General features: G+C 48.0%; 1 protein-coding gene across 1 annotated transcript in view; it reads left to right on the top strand.

Annotated features, from left to right (window-relative positions):
• LOC123768337 (gamma-butyrobetaine dioxygenase) overlaps positions 1-24,945 on the top strand; it is a 278,683-nt gene extending 253,738 nt beyond the window's left edge. The window contains 3 exon segments of the mRNA XM_069306882.1: positions 3,960-4,074; positions 4,076-4,127; positions 24,741-24,945. Of these exon segments, the coding sequence (XP_069162983.1) occupies positions 3,960-4,074; positions 4,076-4,127; positions 24,741-24,892 (319 nt within the window). The 3' untranslated portion in view covers positions 24,893-24,945.
• The last annotated feature ends 687 nt before the right edge of the window (positions 24,946-25,632 follow it).

Below are 25,632 nucleotides of genomic sequence, written 5' to 3'. Positions count from 1 at the left end.
GTTAATTGTATTACAACGGCAATGCTTAACCAGGAATAAGAGGGACATAAAGTGCTGTATTACAAACACAGTAGGGATCGCACGGGAAATACGAACCAGCCCCAACAGGTGACACAGGAGACATACCTCCCAGGGGAAAAGCAGTGGTAAAGAGATAATCGGCAGGGAAGCCGAGGACAGAGCGATGTCAGGGCTCAGCACAGCCACAACCAGTGCAAGCAGGAAAACCCCTTGACGAAGAGAGGGAAATCGATCTTCTAAGTTCAGTCGACTTTATTAATCCAGGTGGTTATGGCTTTTACGATTAGCTATTTTTATTTCTTGTTATAGAAATAATAATAATGGAAGCAAATAATAATGATTTGGAATAATAATGATAATGAATAATGATAATGAATAATAATGATTTGGAAGCAAATCTACAAATGCAATTCAGCTTCAGATTGACAATGTAAACATTAGCAATAAAAATGATGGAAAGTTTCTTGGCATATTCCTAGACAAGAGACTCAACTTCAGTACCCACATACAACACATAACTAAGAAAGTCTCTAAAACAGTTGGTATACTTTCCAAAATCAGATATTATGTTCCTAACTCTGCTCTCATCTCTCTATATTATGCACTAATCTATCCCTATCTCAACTATGGTATCTGTGCATGGGGTTCAACCACTGCAAACCACCTCAAGTCCATCATCACCCAGCAAAAATCTATCAGAATAATATCAAATTCTGTTTTCAGACAACACTCAGCCCCCTTGTTTAACTCCCTAAACATGCTAAACATAATCTCTCTCCACAAATTCTCTTGTGTCAACTACATTTACAAAACCCTGTTCCTAAATGCAAATCCTTGTCTGAAACTCTTCCTGGACAGATGTAATAGGACCCATTATCACCACACCAGAAATAAATATCTCTTCGATATCCCCAGAGTTAAACTTAATCTGTGTAAACACTCTATGCAAATAAAGGGACCCAGTTTATGGAACTCACTCCCTACTGAATTGAAAAGCTGTCCAACTTTTACATCATTCAAAATCAATACTAAAAAGTACCTAATTTCATCTTCATAATTTTTCACTTTTTGCCTTAAAATTGCACTGTATCTATTGCTACCCAATCTCCCAACCTTTATGTTCCCAATTTGAACATCTTTACCATTGTGAACATTGCTGTTTTCTTATATGTGCTGCCAATCTGTTATATGGTGTTTATAAATCTTGTTTATCTGTATCTTTTGCTACCCAGTCTCTCAATCTTTATGTACCCATTCTGAACATCTTTACCATTGTGATCATTGCTGTCTTATATGTGCTGTCAATCTGCTGTATGGTGTCTATTAATCTTGTTTAAATTACTAATCAAGCTGTCAATGTAATCAATCAGTGCTTTAATATATCAATGTGCTTTAATATACTTACTTATCTCTCTCATCTCATTTTTCTCTTGTAATGTATCTTTATCATTTATCAATTCTGATTGAAATTACCTACTTAAAATTATCTGCTTGATTAAGGACCTGCCCGAAACGCTGTGTGTACTAGTGGCTTTACAAGAATGTAAATACTGTACTATCCAATGTATTCTCACAAACCCAATGTACCTTCTTGTATATATAATAAATAAATAAATAAATAAATAAATAAATAATAATAAACACATAATTACAATAACGTTAAATATCAAATGAACAAATCCACAAATGTCTTGATGAGGGTTCGAAAAACCCTGGAACAAGATCTGGGAACTTCCAGCGCATAGATTCGAACCCTCGTCAAGGCCCTTGTGGATTCGTTCAAATAATAATAATAATAATAATAATAATAATAATAATAATAATAATAATTTGTATTTACAGAAGGTACAATGGGTTTATGAGAGTCCATAATATTGGTATTTTTACATTCTTGCAAAGACAATAACATGCATAGCGTTTCGGGCAAGTCCTAAATCTAACCTATCAGGTAAGAAGAAAAGGTACATTGTAGCAAAATTTTAGATCAACATATAACTGCAATATAAATTGACAAGGTGATTACATTGATGTCAATATATGTCTTTAGTACTAATATTGGGGAAGTGAGTAGTACAAGACACAGTGTGAGTTTGAAGCACAAGGCAGGAAACTATGAGGATGAAATTAGGTACTTTTTTATTTTACTTTTGAATAAGGCATGGGTTGGACAATTTTTTATTCATTAGGGAATGAGTTCCATAGATTGGAATATTTTATTTGCATTAAGTGTTTGCACAGGATTTAGTTTGCCTCTGTCATATGTTAAACATATGCCATAAATTCAGCATATGTTTCAAACATGTTATAGGGATGCTAATGTTTAGCTTTCAAGGGGTCCAGCAGCTACCCTAGGGCTAGCCTTGACGTTGATCTTAGCTCTTTATGCTTTACTCATCTTATTTAGCATACAAGATTCTGGTCGTGGTTCTCAGTAGGCATGTTTGTTTGTAAAATCCCTACTTTGTTTGTAATGCAAGTCTGCTAATTTCGGGGATGTCTCTATGGTACCAAAACCAACGCACCGCAGAGATACTAATGGCCATGCCAGAAAATGTCGGTGCTTCATCCAGGTTGTGGGCTTACAGTGGCCAGCAGGCAAAAGCATCAAAGTAGGCTAGCTGAAAGAGAAGGGATTTTGAACTTGATGAAGTGAGGTTCAGTGAATATTGGCGGAAGTCATAAATCAGTCCTCATCTGCTGTGTCAAAACGCCACCAAGGAAAAGCAAGAGGTAGAGTAAAAAAGTTTATGGACAAGATGAAGGAGAAAGTGGAGTGCCAGGCAAGGGTAGAGGACGGGGGTTGGACGTGTAGATCGGGCAAGAGGGTCACTTCAGGCAGCAGACCTGCAGAGGAACAGGAGATACGAAGGAATCGGGAGCACATTCGTGAACAGATCCAATCAGAGAAATGATTGTTGTCCTCGTGTTTAAGTTGAAGCATGGACTGTTTAGTTTTAAGAATTTGGGCAGGGTAGGGGTGTGTAAAACACCAGAGCAAGGGGGACATACCGTGTCGTCGTTACAAGCATCGAGGAACTGTAGTTTAATAATGAGCTGGTCACACTGTGCACCGTAGTAGTCGCCAATGTCACAAAAGAATGGGAGACGATCGTCAGGGCAATCAAAGTTGCAGTGAAGATTCAGGTCTCAGCATAGCAGCGGCCATGGGACCAGCCGGAAGGGGTCTCCAGGGCTAAAGAGGCAGCCTGTCCTAAGGTTTCCCAATGTCAAGAAACAATCGTAATAAAGTTCCCTATCTTAACCTACCAGAGGACCAAAAAGAGAAAACGGGACAGGATGTCAATTTCGCGAGCAGGTACCATTTTCTAGTAGGACGATTTTTGGCCTTTGACAAAGTATGCGTCAAAATGCGACGCTCTATTAGGAGGACGGGTTGAAGGAGGAGTATATCTTCCAGAGTAGCACAACATGACGTGGGTCTGGTCGCCAACCACACGATTCTGAGGGAAAATATGAGATAATCAATGAAATTTCCAAAGCAAAAGTAAATTAGACGGTTGGACAGTGGGATAAAACCAACCAATACAGCGGACAGTATGGAGGGCTGAGCGTGAGCCGACACACACAGGGTTCCTAAGTTCCTAATAGCAGTCCCCTAATTTAGCTGAGAACAGTCTTTGGGCGTCGTGACCCATCACGACGCCTAATTCATTCATTCACACAGGGCGACCACTCTGGTGGGTGTCGTATCACTGCCGGTGCCTTTGTTGCACGCCACCCTAGGCGAGGGAAGCAACAACCTCTCGCATCCGCCCAAGAACGGCACAAGTGCCTCCTCACCAGGTTAAGATGCCACTCTTAAGGCCGTGAGAACAGAGTGTCAAGGGTGCCCTCCCAGGTAAGAATATGTGAACTGTCTTAGGACTATCAGAAGCCTGCATGTTTAACTCAGCAATTTATATATGACTTGCTTGCAGTGTACACAACGATGGAGAGATGAAAACAGTCAACTTGAACAACATGGTAAGGGATTCCTTCTTCAGGGTCCCTCCACGGGAGGTCAATGGCTGGTATGAGGCTCTCCTCACCTTCAAGGGACATTCTCTACGATCCCCAGAACTGCATAACCTACAAGATGAAGGCTGGTATGTATACAAGTTGTCATCCACACTTCCGTGGAAACAAACATTCCATACACCTGGGCTCTAGGAGACTCTGCCTCACACACGTGGGGTCCAGGGTTCGAGTCTCCTAGAGGCCCAGGTGAATGGAATGGTATGTATATTATGATATTAACTAAACTCTTCAGACTTTTGTTCTTAGGGGAGTGGGAAATGCAAGAACAATTAATATTGCATGCTAACTAAATCATCATATGGCAGTGTAAGTGCTAGTTGGAGCACGTAATAGTTTGTATAAGTGCTAGTGTGAGAAAGTGCTAGTGCTAGGTTGTATAAGTGGTAGCGTGAGCAAGTGCTAGTGCGAACAAGTGCTAGTGTGAAAGAGTGCTAGTTAGTGCAAGTGCTAGTTTGTATATGTGCTAGTGTGACCATGTGCTAGTTTGTACAAATCCTAGCATGAACAAGTGCTAGTGTAAGCAAGTCATATTGTAAACAGGTACTAGTGTGAGCAAGTGCTAATTTGTACAAGTTGTGAGATGGTGCCTATTGGGGATGGCACTAATACAGGTGACCTCAGTCAGAAAGAACTGCACTAACAACAAACAAGTGCTGCAAGAGCAGCTTCTTACTTTAAGGCTGCAACAGGTGGCACAGAGCCGCCACCAGAGTCCAAATCCCTGGCACTCTTTGATCCACTGAGTCGTGGAGCTCCTGTAACCGCTGTGGCAGTTGTAAAGGTAGCTCTAGGGACTCTCACACCAAATTTATATTGGCGTGTGTGGCTATGAAACTGGTTCATAGCCACTTCTGGACCAACTGAAATTGGCCCAGAACTATCCAGAACAGCATATATCCAACTTCAAATGTAAGGCAGAGTCTAATGCCGGGGACAATTTTATCGGAAGGTGTTGACGAAAAGACACTTGTCGTTTAGTAACAATAATATTTATTCATAAAACTTAATAATAACAATACAAGGCAACAATAATTTAACGTTACGTTAAAGTCCGTAGTAGCACGATGTCAAACAAATGAGAGCCTCTGCCTCTGGGGGGCGTGGACGTCGGGCTCTGGCTGCCAGTAGCTGTTTGTCGCTGACTGGTGGTGGTTGCTCGTTGCTGCGGGGCGCCAGCTGACTGAGGCGGAGGTCAGCAATATGGCGGCGGCTGGTGGTGGCCGCATCCGCCGTGTGAATACTGCTCGGCTGGAGTTCTCTGCACCGGTGGATTGGGAACTAGTGGCGGCTGCGCTTTTGGATGTCCTTCAGGTGGATGTTAAAGATCTCCTTGGTCTCGAGAAATTTTCTCCCACTCGCGTGGCGGTGACGTTTGCCACGTCACCTGGATACGAGCGGTTTGTGGGGTGTTGGAACGAGCGGACGACTCCCCTTCCTCATTCGGCTGTGTCTGTGACTGTCTCTGATCCGTGGGGTCCACTGACCTTTGTGAGCGTGCACGGGGTACCTGTTACGTTTCCAGAGGTGGAGCTTTCTTCTGTGTTTACGAGGTATGGTATGGTGTTGCGTCATCGGTACAACTTGTTTAGTGCCGGGCGGCTGCGGGGCCTCCGGCTGGGTACTCGCACGCTGCATATGCGCCTCAAGGAGCCCATCCCCTCCAAGGTTATGTGCTGTGGTCTTCCGTTCCGGGTTTTCTATCCAGGGCAGGCCCGCACGTGCTTCCGCTGTGGGGAGGAGGGCCATGACGCTGCCCAGTGTGAGATTCCTCGACTGGAGACTGCTTCTGTATTCAGTGTGGGGGATTTTCCCCCCCTCCGTGAGGATGGTGCATCCCTGGCTGGTCCTCGGCGTGGGGGTGTGAATGGTGGGGCACCTGTGACTGTTGTGCCTGGTGGTGCACCTGCGACTGTTGTGCCTGGTGGTGCACCTGCGACTGGTGTGCCTGGTGGTGCACCTGCGACTGGTGTGCCTGGTGGTGCACCTGCGACTGTTGTGCCTGGTGGTGCACCTGCGACTGCTGTGCCTGGTGGTGCACCTGCGACTGCTGTGCCTGGTGGTGCACCTGCGACTGCTGTGCCTGGTGGTGCACCTGCGACTGCTGTGCCTGGTGGTGCACCTGCGTCTGCTGTGCCTGGTGGTGCACCTGCGTCGGCTGTGCCTGGTGGTGCACTTGCGACTGCTGTGCCTGGTGGTGCACCTGCGACTGCTGTACCTGGTGGTGCACCTGCGCCTGTTGTGCCTGGTGGTGCACCTGCGACTGCTGTGCCTGGTGGTGCACCTGCAACTGCTGTGCCTGGTGGTGCACCTGCGCCTGCTGTGCCTGGTGGTGCACCTGCGACTGCTGTGCCTGGTGGTGCACCTGCGACTGCTGTGCCTGGTGGTGCACCTGCGACTGTTGTGCCTGGTGGTGCACCTGCGACTGATGTGCCTGCTGGTTCGTCTGTGCCTATCGTGTCTTCTGTGCCAGCTGTGGTGGAGGACGTGGCTGCTCCTGATTCCCGTCTTCTCCTTCCGGTGGATGTGGAGGTGCATCCTGTTCCTGGTGCTTCGTTGGTGAATGGGCGAGGTGTTGGGAGTGTCGTCTCGGTGCCTCCCGTTGTAGGCGATGCTTTCACTGAGGGTGATGGGAGCGTCGTCGTTGGTGCCGGCGTTCCTGTTGCATGCATTGCGAGTCCGCCTACTGCTCCCCCTGCGGGAGCGTGCCATGAGGGGGCGTTGACCTCCCATGCTCCTCGCCGGAAGCGCGTTGCGGGGGCGCGCTCACGCAGTCGAGAGCCCCCTGGCAAACGGATTGAGGCTTCGCGGAGTTGTGCCTTGGGTGGTGCCCCCCCTCCTCCTCCTAATTCTCCTGTGTCTGATATGGATTCCGGAAGTGATGCAGTGCCGGTTGGCAGCAAGAATTCCTCGTCGGTGGTGGACGTTGGTGATACCTGGTCAGTGGCGGCGGGGTCTCGGCGTGCTTCGCTGGGTGATGCCGGCACTGTCCGCCTCCTGCGGGATCAGAGGCCAGGCATTATGGTGGATTCCCCGACGGTGGAACGGCGGCAGTTTGAGCCTCAGGATGCTGACGGCGCCTCTGCAGTGGGTGGCTCTGTGCCCTCTGGTGGTCCTGGAGGGGCTGGGGGTCATTAATAGGTTCGATGGCGCCTGCTATTGTTTGTGCGTCTTTGAATGTTCGTGGTCTGAATGCTTTGGCGGTCCAATTGGGCCTTGTGGATGTGCTTCGGGAGCAGCGGGTGGATGTGGCTCTGATCCAAGAGCACAATGTTCGGGATGTGTCTGTGTTGCAGGGGTTGTGTGCTGAGTATCATGTTGTGCTGAACCCGCCGAGGACGTCCTTTGGGGGAACGCTGATGTTGTTTTCGCGGAGGGCATCCATTTCCGTGCTTCACACGGAAATGGATGAAGATGGGCGGGTCTTGTTTGTTCGGGCTGAGTATTTGGGGGTTGTGATTCCGTTCTTGACAGTGTACGCCCCTTCTGGGGTGGCGCATCGTCAGGACCGGGAGCTGTTTTTTCGGGAGGGGCTTTTGCCATACCTGCGGCATGATACGCGGGATTTGATCTTTGGGGGGGATTTTAATTGTGTTACGAGTGTGAGGGATTGCTCTAGTGCTCACCCTCGGAATGTTTCGGCCGCTTTAATTGAGGTTTTGCGTGCGTGCGGGTTTCGCGATGCGGCTGTTTTGTGTGGCGGCTCGTTGGAGTATACCTTCGCTGCGCGTGGGGCGAGTTCTAGGTTGGATAGGTTCTATGTTTCTGGTGGGGAGTGTTCGGTTTTTGATTTTCGCACGGTCCCGGTGGCTTTCTCGGATCATTGTATGGTGGTTGTACGGGTTGGTGTCCGGAGTCAGGTGCGGGTGGGGCCTGGGTGGTGGAAACTCAATTGTCGGTTATTGCGTTGTCCACGTATTTGTGCGCAGTTTCGGGCCTGGTGGGTTGGCATCGTTGCCCGGAAGGCTGATTTCTCCTCTTTGTTCGTTTGGTGGGAGTGGTGTAAGGTGGAGTGTCGGAGGTTTTTTGGGATTGTTGCTAAGCGGGAGGCTGCCGGGAGGTTTGGTCTGCTGCGGTTCCTTCAGGCGCGTTTGTCTTCTTTATATGTGCGGTTGAATGCTGGGGTTGACTGCTTTAGTGAGATTGCTGAGTGTAAGGAGCGTATTTGTGATTTGCGTGCGGTGTTGGCTGACGGTGTTCGCGTGCGTGCTCGTGTAGCTGAGCGGGTGGATGGGGAGAGGCTCTCTCCCTTTCTTTTAGGGAGGGAGAAGGCTGCTAGGGGTTCCGTTCTTCTCCAGGGCCTTCGGCGGCCTGATGGGTCTGTGCTTTCTAGCACAGAGGGTGTTCTGCTTACCGCACGGCGGGAGTTGGAGGCCCTCTATGGGGAGGTGCATGGTGATAGTGTGCTCGCGGGTTCCTTTTTGGACAGGTGCTTTCCCGGTTTGTCGCGCTCGGAGTGTGCCCGGTTGGTGCAGGATGTTTCCACGGTGGAGCTCCTGGAGGTGGTTCGGTCGTTTCGTTCTGGGAGAGTGCCGGGTGCGGATGGCCTGCCCATTGAGTTCTACCTTACCTTTTGGGATGTGCTGGGGGGGGTGCTTTTGGAAGTGGTGCAGGCGTGTTTGCGTTTGGGTGCTCTGCCTGATTCCTTCTGTGACGGGATCGTGCGGCTACTCCCGAAGCCGGGCGATTTGCAGTTGTTTTCCAATTGGAGGCCTATTACGCTCTTAAATGTTGATTATAAAATTCTTTCTAAGGTTTTAGCGCGTCGATGTCGGGGTGTCGTTGCGTCGGTGGTCTCTATGGAGCAATTTTGTGGTGTGCCTGGCCGTGCCCTGATGCATTGCAATGCCTTACTTCGTGACGTGCTTCTCTATGCGTCCGAGTATCGGCTTTCGGCGGCTATGATCAGCTTGGACTGGTCCAAGGCCTTTGATCGGGTGTCTTTAGAGTTTGTTTTTAGTGCTATGGAGAGGCTTGGGTTTCCGGTGGTGTTTGTGGGGTGGATCCGTTTGTTGTATGTCCGGAGTCGCAGTCGCGTTTGTGTGAATGGGTTTTTTAGCTCATTTTTTCCTATTTGCCGTTCCGTTCGTCAGGGGTGTCCCATGTCCATGCTTTTGTATGTGATTTTTCAGGAACCTCTTTTTCGGGCGGTGAAAGCGTGTTCCTTGATCGTGCCTCCTTGTCTGCCGTCCGGTCTCCGGCTACCCGTTTGCGGGTATGCTGACGACACCATTCTATTTGTAGCTTCGGAGGGTTCTGTTGAAGCTGTCCAGGACGTTCTCCTGCGGTTTGAGTCCGCTACGGGGGCCGTTCTTAATCGGGCGAAGTCGGGGTTGATGGGGATCGGTGAGTGGGCCTCCCGCCTGGTGTGGGATAGGTCGTGGTTTCCGGTGGTCTCCTCGATTCGGGTTCTTGGGATTACTTGGTTTGCCTCCTATGATCGCTCCTTGGAGTGGAATTGGGGTGCTGTCTCTCGGTCGGTTGGTGTTGCAGTTGGCCTTTTGTCGCGTCGTCCCTTGACGATTTATCAGAGGGGACTGCTTGTTGCGTGTAAGGTCTTGTCGCGTGTCTGGTTTGTGGCTCGATGTTTCCCGTTGGATCGTCGGAAGGCCTTGAGTTTGGAGAGTGTGGTGTATAGATATGTATGGTGTGGGCGTTATCAACCGGTGCGCCGTTCGACGTTGGTGTTAGGGGTGAGAGAGGGGGGTGTTGGCATTCCTGACGTTTTCACGAAGGCCAAGGCCCTCTTCTGGGTCTCGTTGCGTCGGGGGCTGGCTCTCGGTGGGGGGTTGAATACGCTGGGTGTGTTTTTCTGCTCGCTTCGCTTCAGTTTTTTGGTTGATTTGGGGGTTTGTCAGGAGGTGGCCTTGGTTACCCCCCCTGTTTATTCTTGGGCCGTGGGGATTCTTCGGGAGCTCTGCCGCCATCCTGGGTTTCTGTCTTTCTCGTGCAAGGCTGTGTATGGGGTGTTGTTGCCCCGGGTGCGGCCTCGAGTGGAGGGCTTGTTCCCGTGTTGGGATTGGGGTGGTATCTGGTCGTGTTTGGGGGCACGGTTCTTGGCGCCTCAGCAGCGTGAATTGCTGTTTCGGGTTCTGCATTTGTCGCTGGCGACAAATGAGCGGTTGTGTATGCTTGGCTTGCGTGATTCTGGGGCGTGTGTTCACTGTGGTTTATGTGAATCGCAGGTGCATGTATTTTATTTTTGTGTCCGGTTACAGGGGTTGGTGGACTGGTTTCGGGATGTCCTGGAGGTGTTTTGTGGTCCGGGCTGTCGGGGTGATGTTTTGCAGTTTTTGTTTTTGTATTTTCCGGCTTATCCGCAGCGGGTGCGTAATACATTGTGTGTTTTGGTTGCTGATTATGTGTTTTGTGTGTGGGTTGGGAGGCGGGAGGGTTTTGGGATCGCCCGAATTTTAGGATTTTTACGGGGGCGCATGCGGTTTACCTGGTGGTGGTTGCAGCGCGCTTTTCCGGAGGAGTTTGGTCGGTGGTTCACAGATGCCTATGTTCGTGGGGTTGCCTTTGGGTCGGCGGGTGCCTTGGTGGCAAGGTGATGTTCTCGGCTTGGGTGGGGTTGGGGTGTTGATGGGGGGGGGTTTAGAGGGGTTGGGGGGTTTCGGGGTTTGCTTTGCTATGCGCTCCCTTTCCGCTTCTTGGGGTGTCCTTGGCGGGGGTTGCGTGTGTTTGTGTGTCTCCCCCCTTGAGATGCTGCTGCTCCTGTGTGTGTGTGGTGTGTTTTCCGTACCTCCGGGTGCCGGTTGTGTCCGTATGCGTGTGGGTGTGTGATTTTGAGGGGGGTTTTGGCTCCTGCGTGGGCCTGGGTTTTCTGCTGTACTGTTTTCTACTGTTCCTTTTGTGGCCGTGTTTCGCTTTGGCCTGTAACCCTTTATTTTGCGTGCTTGGGTGCAGTGTGGTGTGCCGTGGTGGTGTGGGTGGTATGAGTGTGTTTGTCTTGTTGTTTAGAGTGTGTTTAGTGTGCGTGTACATAATTTCTTCTTATTTAGTGTATATCATTTTCCTGGGTAGCGCGTGTATGATCCTATGCTCCTTTGTTCTTCTGTGTGTGTGGTAGGCGTGGTTTTGTGCACGTGATTCTATATCCACGTCTGTGTATGTTTATGTTATTGGTTCCAGGTGTGTTTCAATGTTATTTATGTACTTTATTGTTAATTTATTTTTCATGTAATTTTCTTGGCCATGTTCTGTGTTGCTATGTAGATATGAACTGTTTAGCCTATTGTTTCCATGTACTGTTTTAGCACTTATTTCCCTGTACTGTTTAGCCCATTGCTTCAATGCGTTTTCATTTTGTTCAGCGCTTGTGTTTGTTTTGAGGTTACTGTTATTGTTTAGTGTACAGACTGTTTATTCCTGTGTACTGTTACTTCATTGGTGTACTTGATGTGTACAGGTTTGCGTTGTTTTGTGTGTTCTTGTAATTTGTGTAATTTATAAAAATAAAAAAAAATAAAAAAAAAAAAAAAAAAAAAAAAAAAAAAAAAAAGTCAAACTAAGCATTCCAGCTAGTATAGTCGAACGTCTGGTTCTGGCCGTTCGCGGTTGAATCAAGTTGAACTAATCTAAGCAGCAGGTGCTCAATCGGACACAAGCTCACCAACTGCGGTAAAACAATTTAATTACAACAACAAAGACACAACAGACAGACCTGCCACAGAGGCAGTCTTCTGTCCAACAAGTTAATTACATTAAAGCTCGTCTCTCCGGACGACAGGCAATCAATTACGTTACAGTACTATGACAAACACAAGACAATTGATCCAATAAATTTCAATCAAAACAGCAAGTTTAACTCAATTACGTTAATTAGCAACTCTAATTACGTTAATTACTGTCTCCTGGACATCAATCAAATGCAGGGTAATTTACATTAATTCAAGAGCTGTCAACACAGACATTCGGCCAATCAACCACTGCATAACAAAGTTAATTATTCAAAACACCGGGTAAGTAGCAATCAGTGAGTGACCGCACTAATTACTGTCAAGTGACCATACTAATTAGTGTCACTTGACAGTTAATTAACTCACGAAGAATTGCTTTAACACTAAGCTGATGACATAGAACGCTTGTCAAATAAGAATTAGGCAACATGTTGCTAATCACCTTACATGTCACTAATGATGCTAATTAGTAACACTAATTACAATTCATTGACACTTCAATTAATTAATCACAATTAATACTACACCGGGCCATGCACACCAACAACACAGCATTAACTCCAGTGCTAAATAACACAACACAACACTGTCACCATAATAAATGACAAATCAATAAATCACAGAGACCTGCAATCACAGGTAAATAACTGGGGTAAATCCATTTACTTTGTAATCAGGTTTTCTCCTGGAACGAGAAAAGAAAAGAAAACATACATGGAATGATGTATATTAAAGTTCAGTGACGGTATCTATAAAAACCGCACCAACAATACACACAATTATTATAAAACAATCTATATGAATAAAAATGGAAATGTGCGTTTGTTCAAAATCGCTAATCTCCTAAAGTTCTTCACCGATTGCTTTGAAATTTTCACACAACGTTCTATTCGCATCCGAGCGGGGTGTTATATACATATTATATAGATACCACGTCTGTGACCGAAAAAAAACATGTTTTTTCTGAAAAAAAAACTTATTTTCAAGTGAGGGAAATCTTCGAAACCTCTTTACCGATTGCCTTGAAATTTTGACACAACGTTGCATTAAAAAAAACGCATGTTTTTATATACCTACTATATACATGCCTCACCAGGGACAGGAAAAAACATGTTTTTTTTTAAACGCCGCCATCTGTTGGACGTAAGAGCAACACACGTTGTAATTTCCGAAAGTTCTTCATCAATTGCTTTGAAATTTTGACACAACGTTTCTTTCGAATTCGCGTGTGTTTTGATGAATCTCCTATATTAATACCACATCTGTGACATGCATAAACATGCTTTTCTTGAAAAAACAGCGCCATCTGTTGCACGTAATAGCAACACAGGTTGTACCAAATATGTTACGATTCCATTTCAATGTTTCCGATTGCATTGATAAATTTAATTTCCATAGATTTCGATTTATTTTCATTTTGACTTAATTATTTTGTGTGACAATGTGTTGGTATTGAGCTGTGTTGTTTACCATATCGTTCATTTTGTAAGTATAGATGCCACACCTGTGACAGGTAAAACTATACTTTTCTTGAAAAACAGCGCCACCTGTTGCATGTAAGAGCAACACACATGCTATACTAAATATGCTACAATTTCATTTCAATGTTTCTGACTGCATTGATAAATTGAATTTTCATATATTTTTATTTATTTTCATTTTGATTTAATTATTTTGTGTGAATTGCATTGGAATTGAGCTGTGTTGTGTATTATACTGTTCATTTTGTGAGTATAGTTTATTTTTTATTTTTTCATATTTTCATTTCATTTTTTAACTGTTTTTCTTATATTTCAGTGATGGGAACATCAGATCACTTGATGTTCCCAATTTTCTGATGGGAACATCAGACCATTTGAGAATGCATCGGACGAGGGAGTGGAGAATGGTGGGGATGACGAGGGGACGGAAGTGAGAGATGGTGGGGAGGATGGGGGGACAAGGGAGGGGGGGGGGGGAGGGGTAATGGTGGGGAAGGACGAGGGGACTGGGAAGTTTGGGATGGTAGAGACGAGGGGATAGGGGAATGGAAAATGGTGGGGAGGACAAAGGGACAGGGGAGTGGGGCATAGTGGGAAGGAAGAGGGGATGGTTGAATGGGGAATGTTGGGGAGGACGGGGGGACGGGGGGACGGTGGAGTGGGGAATGGTTTGGAGGCCGAGGAGACGGGTGAGGGGGAAATGGTGGTGAGGACTGAGGGACAGGGAAAGTTGCTGTGGCTCAGCAACACACATGCGTTGCTGAGCCATAGCAACGCGTGGGCGGGTACTGCTAGTAGTAACTAAATGTGGTAAAGGTGTAAAATACACTCAGGCCAAGCCTCGGTGATTACACAGATACACAGTACTTGCATTTACTCTTTACTTGCTTCCTCGGTCTGTGTTACTCTCCCGTTGCGGGCTACTGAAAAACAACAGGCCGTGAGGCTGACTTGAATTCAACACAAGAAATATTGCTGAATATTTCTTCAAGGAATATTCAGCAGGGAATATTGTCTGCAAGGAATATTCACTTCTTGATAATGATACATTAATTAATTAAGGAGTACTCACTTTGATAAACCGGCTTACATTCATACAATCTCTCACACACAGTAGACCTCTGCCGTTGATAAAAGATCAAGCCTCACAGACCACAAGTGGTATATCCCTTGTGCAGGACACTAGTGAGGTGAGATGGAGAAGCATAGCTCAGGACGCTGGGGTGGCGAGCGGGAGACGTGGCCGCTGGGTCATAAGACCGGAGACGCTTGCCTAAAGATGGTGTCCCCTTACGGGCTCACCATAGCCCGTGCTACATGGACACTTCGTTCTGGGTAGCTAAATCTAAAACAATAGTCCAAAGGTGGCGGACGAGGCAAGCGCACGTGGTCTCACAGCCAGGGTGTAGTTAGAGGAGGCGTGTACCCACCATTGGTGAAGTGATGGTATCCAAGATGAGAAACCCACTGGCTAGACACACGGGGTAGGCCAGCACGGTGGATGGAAATTTAACCGAGTCACAATAGTTCGTAATGTTTCGTTAATTCACCAGGAATTTTAGTCAAAACACCGGGAATTGTATCTTAGATTCCTACCAACAGTTTACTAAGCGACATGTTGACGGATTGCTCAAGATTACAAAGATGAAATGGATCAGTTCACTACAGTCTAATTTTGCTGCGGGTTACACATGTGTGGAGATACTCTTCTTATATCGTTCTCTCCATAAACACATATATGCGCGTCGTTGCGGGACCGGATTCTTGGGCGCGGAAACGCTAGGACGTGATATACTTGGCTTAATATGTGTCACAGTTCCTGCATAGGCAACTTAAGGGATGGACGTTTGTGGAGTCCTCCCCTGCTTTTGCACTCGTTGTAGGTGGTGTAATTGGACTTACTGCAGTTACGAAGCCTATTAGCCAATCTGGGACACACATACACACCATCTGTGTCTGAAACTTGGTTATCACCTGCACTGGTAAATTAGAAGTGATATTTGTAGTCTTGTTGCGGGCCTGCGAGGGGAGGCCTCCCCTCCTCACTGGCCTATTGGGCCTAAACAAGTGAATCAGGTACACTAAAATAGCTCTTGTGTCATACTACCACTGAGCCGTGATTGGCATGTTCTTCGATCGAAGACGCTAGTGACCATAAGACAATGCAGCCTCAGTTTAGTGTAGATCTTTGAGTCATGCCTTATCTCTCCCACTTCTACATTAGTTGATTTGTAGTAGTGCTTTGACGATTGAGAGTTAGAAACTTTAATTACAAAAATTGTGTGGATAAACAAAGGAGCCGTTTGTGCAGTGGGCACTGCTGTGGCACCAACTATAGCTATTAGGTCTAGCACTTCGCCCGGTCAGGGAATGAGGATATGGTGCCAGGAACGCCTTCATGATCAACATACTTATTGCACATCTCTCCACCAGCTCTCAAGTACTACGGTTTGTTGCCTGTGTATGTCAAGTTTTGTTGAGAGTGCTGTGCAGACTCCAGATATTTATGTATGTGCCACCAACTTCAAATTTTGTGCGCCGACCTGTGACCTTGAAAATAGTGGAGCCTCACATATGCAGGCTGGCCGATTTATTTCTGTTGATTTTGTTTGATGGATGGCGGCCCCTTCCACCCTGTGAATAGGCCATCTACTGAAGTGCTGCATTATGGTTCGTTGTGGAGCGTAATACTCTGCATATAGGTGTTGCGTCTTTAACGTCATGGGAACTGCCCCGGACGAGAATGACTACATCATATTGCCTGGGTCCGGTTACTGTGCTGACCATACAAATACCTATTATTATAAAAGTTGTCATAGCTTTTAATACTACAACTTTCAGGTCTCTAGGCATTAAAGGTTTCCTGTGGCTCAGCAGCGCATGTGCGTTGCTGAGCCACAGCAGCCTTCCCCTGTCCTCCAGTCCTACCCTCCATCCACCACTCCACCATCCCCTCGTCCTTCCCCACCATTCACCACTCCACCATCCCCTCGTCCTCTCCACCATCTCCCACTCCCCCGTCTCCTCGTCCTCACTACCATTCGCCCCCTCTTCCTCTCTACCATCCCCCATTCGCCTTTTCCCTTGTCCTCCCTAATGTTCTCATTCCCCTGTCCCCTCGTCCCCACAATCTCCAACTCCCCCGTCCCCTCGTCCTCCCAACAATTACCCCCTCCCTTGTCCCCTCGTCTTCCCCACCATCCCCCACTCTGTCCCCTAGTCATCATCACCATTCCCCACTCCCTCGTCGGATGCATTCCCAAATGATATGATGTTCCCATCAGAAAATTGGGAACATCAAATGTTCTCATGTTCCAATCACTTTAAAATAAGAAGAACAGTTAAAAAAAGTAGTGAAAAACAACGAAAAAATAAAAAATATACTATACTCACAAAATGAATGGTATGGTAAAACCCACAGCTCAATTCCAAGACAATGTCCAACCCGTTCTCGCAAATTCGTAAAGTCAATATTGACTTATGCACGTAGTTAATAGGTGATATACTAAACATAATAGATACCCCTAAAAAGATTCATAGAAAACACCGACCTTACCTAACCTTGTTAGTATCTTAAGATAAGCATCTTATTGCTTCGTAATTACAATTATTACTTAACCTATACCTATTATAGGTTAGGTAATAATTGTAATTACGAAGCAATAAGATGCTTATCTTAAGATACTAACAAGGTTAGGTAAGGTCGGTGTTTTCTATGAATCTTTTTAAGGGTATCTATTATGTTAAGTATGTCACCTATGCACATATTTAATAAGTCAATATTGACTTATTAAATTTGCGAGAACGGGTTGCAACGTCACACAAAATAACTAAATCAAAATGAAAATCAATCGAAATCTATGAAAATTCAATTTAGCAATGCTATCGGAAACACTGAAATGGAATTGTAACGTATGTTGTATAGCGAATGTTGCTCTTACATGCAACAGATGGCGCTGTTTTTCTAAGAAAAGTATGTTTTTAACTGTCACAGGTGTGGCATCTATATAGTAGATATATAAAAACGCGCGTATTCGAATGGAACGTTGTGTCAAAAATTTAAAGCAATCGGTGAAAAACTTTCGGAGATTACAGCGTGCGTTGCTCTTACGTCCAACAGAGGGCGCTGTTTTTCAAAAAAAGCATGTTTTCTCATGTTTCAGGTCGGGCATGTGTATAGTAGGTATATTAAAACATGCGCCTATTCGAGTGCAACGTAGTGTCAAAATTTCAAAGCAATCGGTAAAGAGGTTTCGAAGATTTTCCTACCATGAAAAACAGTTTTTTCAAAAAAGCATGTTTTTTTCCCTGTCACAGACATGACATCTATATAGTATATATATAAAAACCCGCTCTGATGCGATTTTTTTTTTTTTTTTTTTTTTTTTTTATAAATTACACAAATACAAGAACACACAAAACAACGAAAATCTGTACACATCAATTAAACCAATGAAGGAACAGTACACAGGAATAAACAGTCTGTACACTAAACAAAAACAGTAACCGCAAAACAAACACAAGCGCTGAACAAAATAAAAACGCATTGAAGCAATGAGCTAAACAGTACAGGGAAATAAGTGCTAAAACAGTACATGGAAACAATAGGCTAAACAGTTCATATCTACATAGCAACACAGAACATGGCGAAGAAAATTACATGAAAAATAAAGAAAACAATAAAGTACATAAATAACAGTTAAACACACCTGGAACCAATAACATAAAACATACACAGACGTAGATGGAAAATCACGTGCACAAAACCACGCCTACGACACACACAGAAGAACAAAGGAGCATAGGACCATACATGCGCTACCCAGGAAAAGACATACACTAAATGAGAAGAAATTATGTACACACACACTAAACACACCCTAAACAACAAGACAAACACACCCATACCACCCACACCACCACGGCACACCACACAGCACCCAAGCACGCAAAATAATGGGTCACAGGCCAAAGCGAAACACGGCCACAAAAAGAACAGTAGAAAACAGTACAGTAGAAAACCAGGCCCACGCAGGAGCCAAAACCCCCCTCAAAACCACACACCCACACGCATACGGACACAACCGGCACCCGGAGGTACGGAAACACACCACACTCACACAGGAGCAGCAGCATCTCAAGGGGGGAGACAAACAATCACACGCATCCCCCGCCAAGGACACTCAAAGAAGCGGAAAGGGAGCGCATAGCAAAGCAAACCCCTCAACCCCTCAACCCCTCTAAACCCACATCGACACCCCAACCCCACTCAAGACGAGAACATCACCGTCCCACCAAGGCACCTACCAACCCAAAGGCAACCCCACGAACATAGGCATCTGTGAACCACCGACCAAACTCCTCCGGATAAGCGCGCTGCAACCACCACCAGGTAAACCGCATGCGCCCCCGCAAAAATCCTAAAATTCGGGCAACCCCAAAACCCTCCCGCCTCCCAACCCACACACAAAACACATAATCAGCAACCAAAACACATAATGTATTACGCACCCGCTGCGAATAAACCGGAAAATACAAAAACAAAAACTGCAAAACATCACCCCGACAACCCGGACCACAAAACACCTCCAGGACATCCCGAAACCAGTCCACCAACCCCTGTAACCGGACACAAAAATAAAATACATGCACCTGCGATTCACTTAAACCACAATGAACACACACCCCAGAATCACGCAAGCCGAGCATACACAACTGCTCATTTGTCGCCAGCGACAAATGCAGAACCCGAAACAGCAATTTACGCTGCTGAGGCACCAAGAACCGTGCCCCCGAACACGACCAGATACCACCCCAATCCCAACACGGGAATAAGCCCTCCACTCGAGGCCGCACCCGGGGCAACAACACCCCATACACAGCCTTGCACGAGAAGGACAGAAACCCAGGATGGCGGCAGAGCTCCCGAAGAATCCCCACGGCCCAAGAATAAACAGGGGGGGGGGGGTAAACAAGGCCACCTCCTGACAAACCCCCAAATCAACCAAAAAACTGAAGCGAAGCGAGCAGAAAAAAAGCACCCAGCGTATTCAACCCCCCACCGAGAACCAGCCCCTGACGCAACGAGACCCAGAAGAGGGCCTTGGCCTTCGTGAAGACGTCAGGAATGCCAACACCTCCCTCTCTCACCCCTAACACCAACGTCGAACGGCGCACCGGTTGATAACGCCCACACCATACATATCTGTACACCACACTCTCCAAACTCAAGGCTTTCCGCCGATCCAACGGGAAACAACGAGCCACAAACCAGACACGCGACAAGACCTTACACGCAACAAGCAGTCCCCTCTGATAAATCGTCAAAGGACGACGCGACAAAAGGCCAACCGCAACACCAACCGACCGAAAGACAGCACCCCAATTCCACTCCAAGGAGTGGTCATAGGAGGCAAACCAAGTAACCCCAAGAACCCGAATCGAGGATACCACCGGAAACCACGACCTATCCCACACCAGGCGGGAGGCCCACTCACCGATCCCCATCAACCCCGACTTCGCCCGATTAAGAACGGCCCCCGTAGCGGACTCAAACCGCAGGAGAACGTCCTGGACAGCTCCAACAGAACCCTCCGAAGCTACAAACAGAACGGTGTCGTCAGCATACCCGCAAACGGGTAGCCGGAGACCGGACGGCAGACAAGGAGGCACAATCAAGGAACACGCTTTCACTGCCCGGAAAAGAGGTTCCTGAAAAATCACATACAAAAGCATGGACATGGGACACCCCTGACGAACGGAACGGCAAATAGGAAAAAATGAACTAAAAAACCCATTCACACAAACGCGACTGTGACTCCGGACATACAACAAACGGACCCACCCCACAAACACCACCGGAAAACCAAGCCTCTCCATAGCACTAAAAACCAACTCTAAAGACACCCGATCGAAGGCCTTTGACCAGTCCAAGCTGATCATAGCCGCCGAAAGCCGATACTCGGACGCATAGAGAAGCACGTCACGAAGTAAGGCATTGCAATGCATCAGGGCACGGCCAGGCACACCACAAAATTGCTCCATAGAGACCACCGACGCAACTACACCCCGACAACGACGCGCTAAAACCTTAGAAAGAATTTTATAATCAACATTTAAGAGCGTAATAGGCCTCCAATTGGAAAACAACTGCAAATCGCCCGGCTTTGGGAGCAGCCGCACGATCCCGTCACAAAAGGAATCAGGCAGAGCACCCAAACGCAAACACGCCCGCACCACTTCCAAAAGCACCTCCCCCAACACATCCCAAAAGGTAAGGTAGAACTCAATGGGCAGGCCATCCGCACCCGGCACTCTCCCAGAACAAAACGACCGAACCACCTCCAGGAGCTCCACCATGGAAACATCCTGCACCAACCGGTCACACTCCGAGCGCGACAAACCAGGGAAGCACCTGTCCAAAAAGGATCCCGCGAGCACACTATCCCCACGCACTTCCCCATAGAGTGCCTCCAACTCCTGCCGCGCGGTAAGCAGAACACCCTCCGTGCTAGAAATCACAGACCCATCAGGCCGCCGAAGGCCCTTGAGAAGAACGGAACCCCGAGCAGCCTTCTCCCTCCCTAAAAGAAAGGGAGAGAGCCTCTCCCCATCCACCCGCTCAGCTACACGAGCACGCACGCGAACACCGTCAGCCAACACCGCACGCAAATCACAAATATGCTCCTTACACTCAGCAATCTCACTAAAGCAGTCAACCCCAGCATTCAACTGCACATATAAAGAAGACAAACGCGCCTGAAGTAACCGCAGCAGACCAAACCTCCCGGCAGCCTCCCGCTTAGCAACAATCCCAAAAAACCTCCGACACTCCACCTTACACCACTCCCACCAAACGAACAAAGAGGAGAAATCAGCCTTCCGGGCAACGATGTCAACCCACCAGGCCCGAAACTGCGCACAAATACGTGGACAACGCAATAACCGACAATTTAGTTTCCCCACCCAGGCCCCACCCCCACCTGACTCCGGACACCAACCCGGACAACCACCAAACAATGATCCGAGAAAGCCACCGGGACCGTGCGAAAATAAAAAACCGAACACTTCCCACCAGAAACATAGAACCTATCCAACCTAGAACTCGCCCCACGCGCAGCGAAGGTATACTCCAACGAGCCGCCACACAAAACAGCCGCATCGCGAAACCCGCACGCACGCAAAACCTCAATTAAAGCGGCCGAAACATTCCGAGGGTGAGCACTAGAGCAATCCCTCACACACGTAACACAATTAAAATCCCCCCCAAAGATCAAATCCCACGTATCATGCCGCAGGTATGGCAAAAGCCCCTCCCGAAAAAACAGCTCCCGGTCCTGACGATGCGCCACCCCAGAAGGGGCGTACACCGTCAATAACGGAATCACAACCCCCAAATACTCAGCCCGAACAAACAAGACCCGCCCTTCTTCATCCATTTCCGTGTGAAGCACGGAAATAGATGCCCTCCGCGAAAACAACATCAGCGTTCCCCCAAAGGGTTCAACACAACATGATACTCAGCACACAACCCCTGCAACAGAGACACATCCCGAACATTGTGCTCTTGGATCAGAGCCACATCCACCCGCTGCTCCCGAAGCACATCCACAAGGCCCAATTGGACCACCAAAGCATTCAGACCAAGAACATTCAAAGACGCACAAACAATAGCAGGCGCCATTGAACCCATTAATGACCCCCAGCCCCTCCAGGATCACCATAGGGCACAGAGCCACCCACTGCAGAGGCGCCGTCATCATCCTGAGGCTCAAACTGCCGCCGCCCCACCGTCGGGGAATCCACCATAATGCCGGGCCGCTGATCCCGCAGGAAGCGGACAGTGCCGGCATCACCCAGCGAAGCACGCCGAGACCCCGCTGCCACTGACCAGGTATCACCGACGTCCACCATCGACGAGGAAATCTTGCTGCCATCCGGCACTGCATCACTTCCGGAATCCATATCAGACACAGGAGAATTAGGAGGAGGAGGAGGGGCACCACCCAAGGCACAACTCCGCGAAGCCTCAATCCGTTTGCCAGGGGGCTCTCTACTGCGTGAGCGCGCCCCTGCAACGCGCTTCTGGCGAGGAGCAAGGGAGGTCAACGCCCCCTCATGGCACGCACCCTCAGGGGGAGCAGAAAGCGGACTCGCAATGCACGCAACAGGAACGCCGGCACCAACGACGACGCTTCCATCACCTTCAGCGAACGCACCGCCCACAACGGGAGGCACCAAGACGACACTCCCAACACCACGCCCATCCATCAACGAAGCACCAGGAACAGGATGCACCTCCACATCCACCGGAAGTAGAAAACGGGAATCAGGAGCAGCCACGTCCTCCACCACAGCCGGCACAGGAGACACCACAGGCACAGACGAACCAGCAGGCACAACAGTCGCAGGTGCACCACCAGGCACAGCAGTCGCAGGTGCACCACCAGGCACAACAGTCGCAGGTGCACCACCAGGCACAACAGTCGCAGGTGCACCACCAGGCACAACAGTCGCAGGTGCACCACCAGGCACAACAGTCGCAGGTGCACCACCAGGCACAACAGTCGCAGGTGCACCACCAGGCACAACAGTCGCAGGTGCACCACCAGGCACAGCAGTCGCAGGTGCACCACCAGGCACAGCAGTCGCAGGTGCACCACCAGGCACAGCAGTCGCAGGTGCACCACCAGGCACAGCAGTCGCAGGTGCACCACCAGGCACAGCAGTCGCAGGTGCACCACCAGGCACAGCAGTCGCAGGTGCACCACCAGGCACAACAGTCGCAGGTGCACCACCAGGCACAGCAGTCGCAGGTGCACCACCAGGCACAACAGTCGCAGGTGCACCACCAGGCACAACAGTCGCAGGTGCACCACCAGGCACAGCAGTCGCAGGTGCACCACCAGGCACAGCAGTCGCAGGTGCACCACCAGGCACAGCAGTCGCAGGTGCACCACCAGGCACAGCAGTCGCAGGTGCACCACCAGGCACAGCAGTCGCAGGTGCACCATCAGGCACAACAGTCACAGGTGCCCCACCAGTCACACCCCCATGCCGAGGACCGGCCAGGGATGCACCATTCTCACGGAGGGGGGGAAAATCCCCCACACTGAATACAGAAGCAGTCTCCATTCGAGGAACCTCACACTGGGCAGCGTCATGGCTCTCCTCCCCACACCGGAAGCACGTGCGGGCCTGCCCTGGATAGAAAACTCGGAGCGGGAGACCACAGCACATAACCTTAGAGGGGATGGACTCCTTGAGGCGCATATGCAGCGTGCGAGTACCCAGACGGAGGCCCCGCAGCCGCCCGGCACTAAACAAGTTGTACCGATGACGCAACACCGTACCATACCTCGCAAACACAGAAGAAAGCTCCACCTCAGGAAACGTAACAGGTACCCCGTGCACGCTCACAAAGGTCAGTGGACCCCACGGATCAGAGACAGTCACAGACACAGCCGAATGAGGAAGGGGAGTCGTCCGCTCGTTCCAACACCCCACAAACTGCTCGTATCCAGGTGATGTGGCAAACGTCACCGCCACGCGAGTGGAAGAAAATTTCTCGAGACCGAGGAGATCCTTAATATCCACCTTCAGGACATCCAAAAGCGCAGCCGCCACAAGTTCCCAATCCACCGGCGCAGAGAACTCCAGCCGAGCAGTATTCACACGGCGGATGCGGCCACCACCAGCCGCCGCCATATTGCTGACCTCCGCCCCAGTCAGCTGGCGCCCCACACCAACGAGCAACCACCACCAGTCAGCGACAAACAGCTACTGGCAGCCAGAGCCCGACGTCCACGCCCCCCAGAGGCAGAGGACGGAATCCCAAAGCAATCGGTAAAGAGGTTTCGAAGATTTTCCTACCATGAAAACCAGTTTTTCAAAAAAGCATGTTTTTTTCCCTGTCACAGACATGACATCTATATAGTATATATATAAAAACCCGCTCTGATGCGAATGGAACGTTATGTGAAAATTTCAAAGCAATCGATGAAGAACTTTCGGAGATTAGCGATTTCGAACAAACGAACATTTCCGTTTTTATTTATATAGAAGACTGATATGGTGGATGGAATTTTATACAACACCCTGGTGTGGCCTCTACCTGACAAAAGTAGAACAAGTTGCATTCCTTCTCACTCAGTCAAATCTTCCCTGCCTCTCTCACAAACAGAAGAACACAATAATAATGCACACGATGAATTATCTTTTACCTGTTTACTCTCACACACTGCCCATCAATTATCTCCTTACTATTTTACAATTTGACGCATGTATAAACTGAAGTATTTTTGCTTCTTAACAATAAGGAGTAAAATGTAAACCAACCCACCTACCTTCATGAAGACGGTCAACAAAAGTCTGAAGCAGCAACCAAATTTAGAAGCTTATTTCCATTAAAACACTTCAGTTAGAATGCTGGATTCCATAGTGTCTAAACTCATATGCATTAAGTGTGAAGACAGGTTATGGTGATTCGAAGTAAAGTTTAGTCTGTTGTAATATCCAACAGGTGATATGGTTATATTCGACAACCTGCGGGTCCTGCATGGACGTGAAGGCTTCCCGCCAGGCGAGGGAGAGCGGCTACTGGAAGGCTGCTACTGGGACTGGGACGGTGTCCGCTCGCGACGCCGAGTCCTCCAATCTAAACTATTAACCTAAGACGTTGATCTAAGTAATTCATCATGAGTGATATGAATAGTGAGCCATAAGGATGTCCTTTTTATTTAATCCTACACACAGAAAAAATATTGTTTTACTTGTTTTCCTTCATGAAAGTGTAATCTATACTAACAAACATAGAAAGATAAACAAAGACCATATATCTAGAACAAGAGAAAATAAACAGATTATAAATAATAATAAATAAATAAATAAATGTTTATTTAGGTACGGTACATACATACAACAAATTTTCAAAGTCCAGTCGGAGCGTGCGTCGATTTTTTGTCGCGTAGATCACCTCCCCCTGGCTGAAAGATATAAGGCAGTAAGGGTGGGCAGAAGCGGCATGCAGTGTTATCGTGACAGGCAAGAGCACAGACGAGAGGTAAACCCTAGCTGAATCAATACGGAGACGAAAAAACGGGGGGAGGGGGCCCAGCAGCAGGAATTAAGAGATTCCATAATTAACAATCCTGGATGAATAAGAGTTTTCCGAATAACTATACTGTAGCAATGAAGGGGGCTAACAATTCCAAGAATCTTCCAGCAAACGGAAGGGGGAAGTACCTTTGCTATGAGCAAAGGTGGGAGAAAGCCAGTAGGAGAACAGCAAGGAAGCACAAAGCAACTATAAACAGGGATAATACGAAACACTATAAATCTTGATAATATAAACAATACATATACCAAGAACGGGTATATACAACAAAGCAATATATACATAAACAATAAAATGG

Source organism: Procambarus clarkii, chromosome 59 (genome assembly GCF_040958095.1).
Source record: "Procambarus clarkii isolate CNS0578487 chromosome 59, FALCON_Pclarkii_2.0, whole genome shotgun sequence".
Taxonomy (NCBI): Eukaryota; Metazoa; Arthropoda; class Malacostraca; order Decapoda; family Cambaridae; genus Procambarus; species Procambarus clarkii.
Note: the sequence above shows the minus strand (reverse complement) of the source record. Positions and strands in the feature narration are given on the sequence as shown.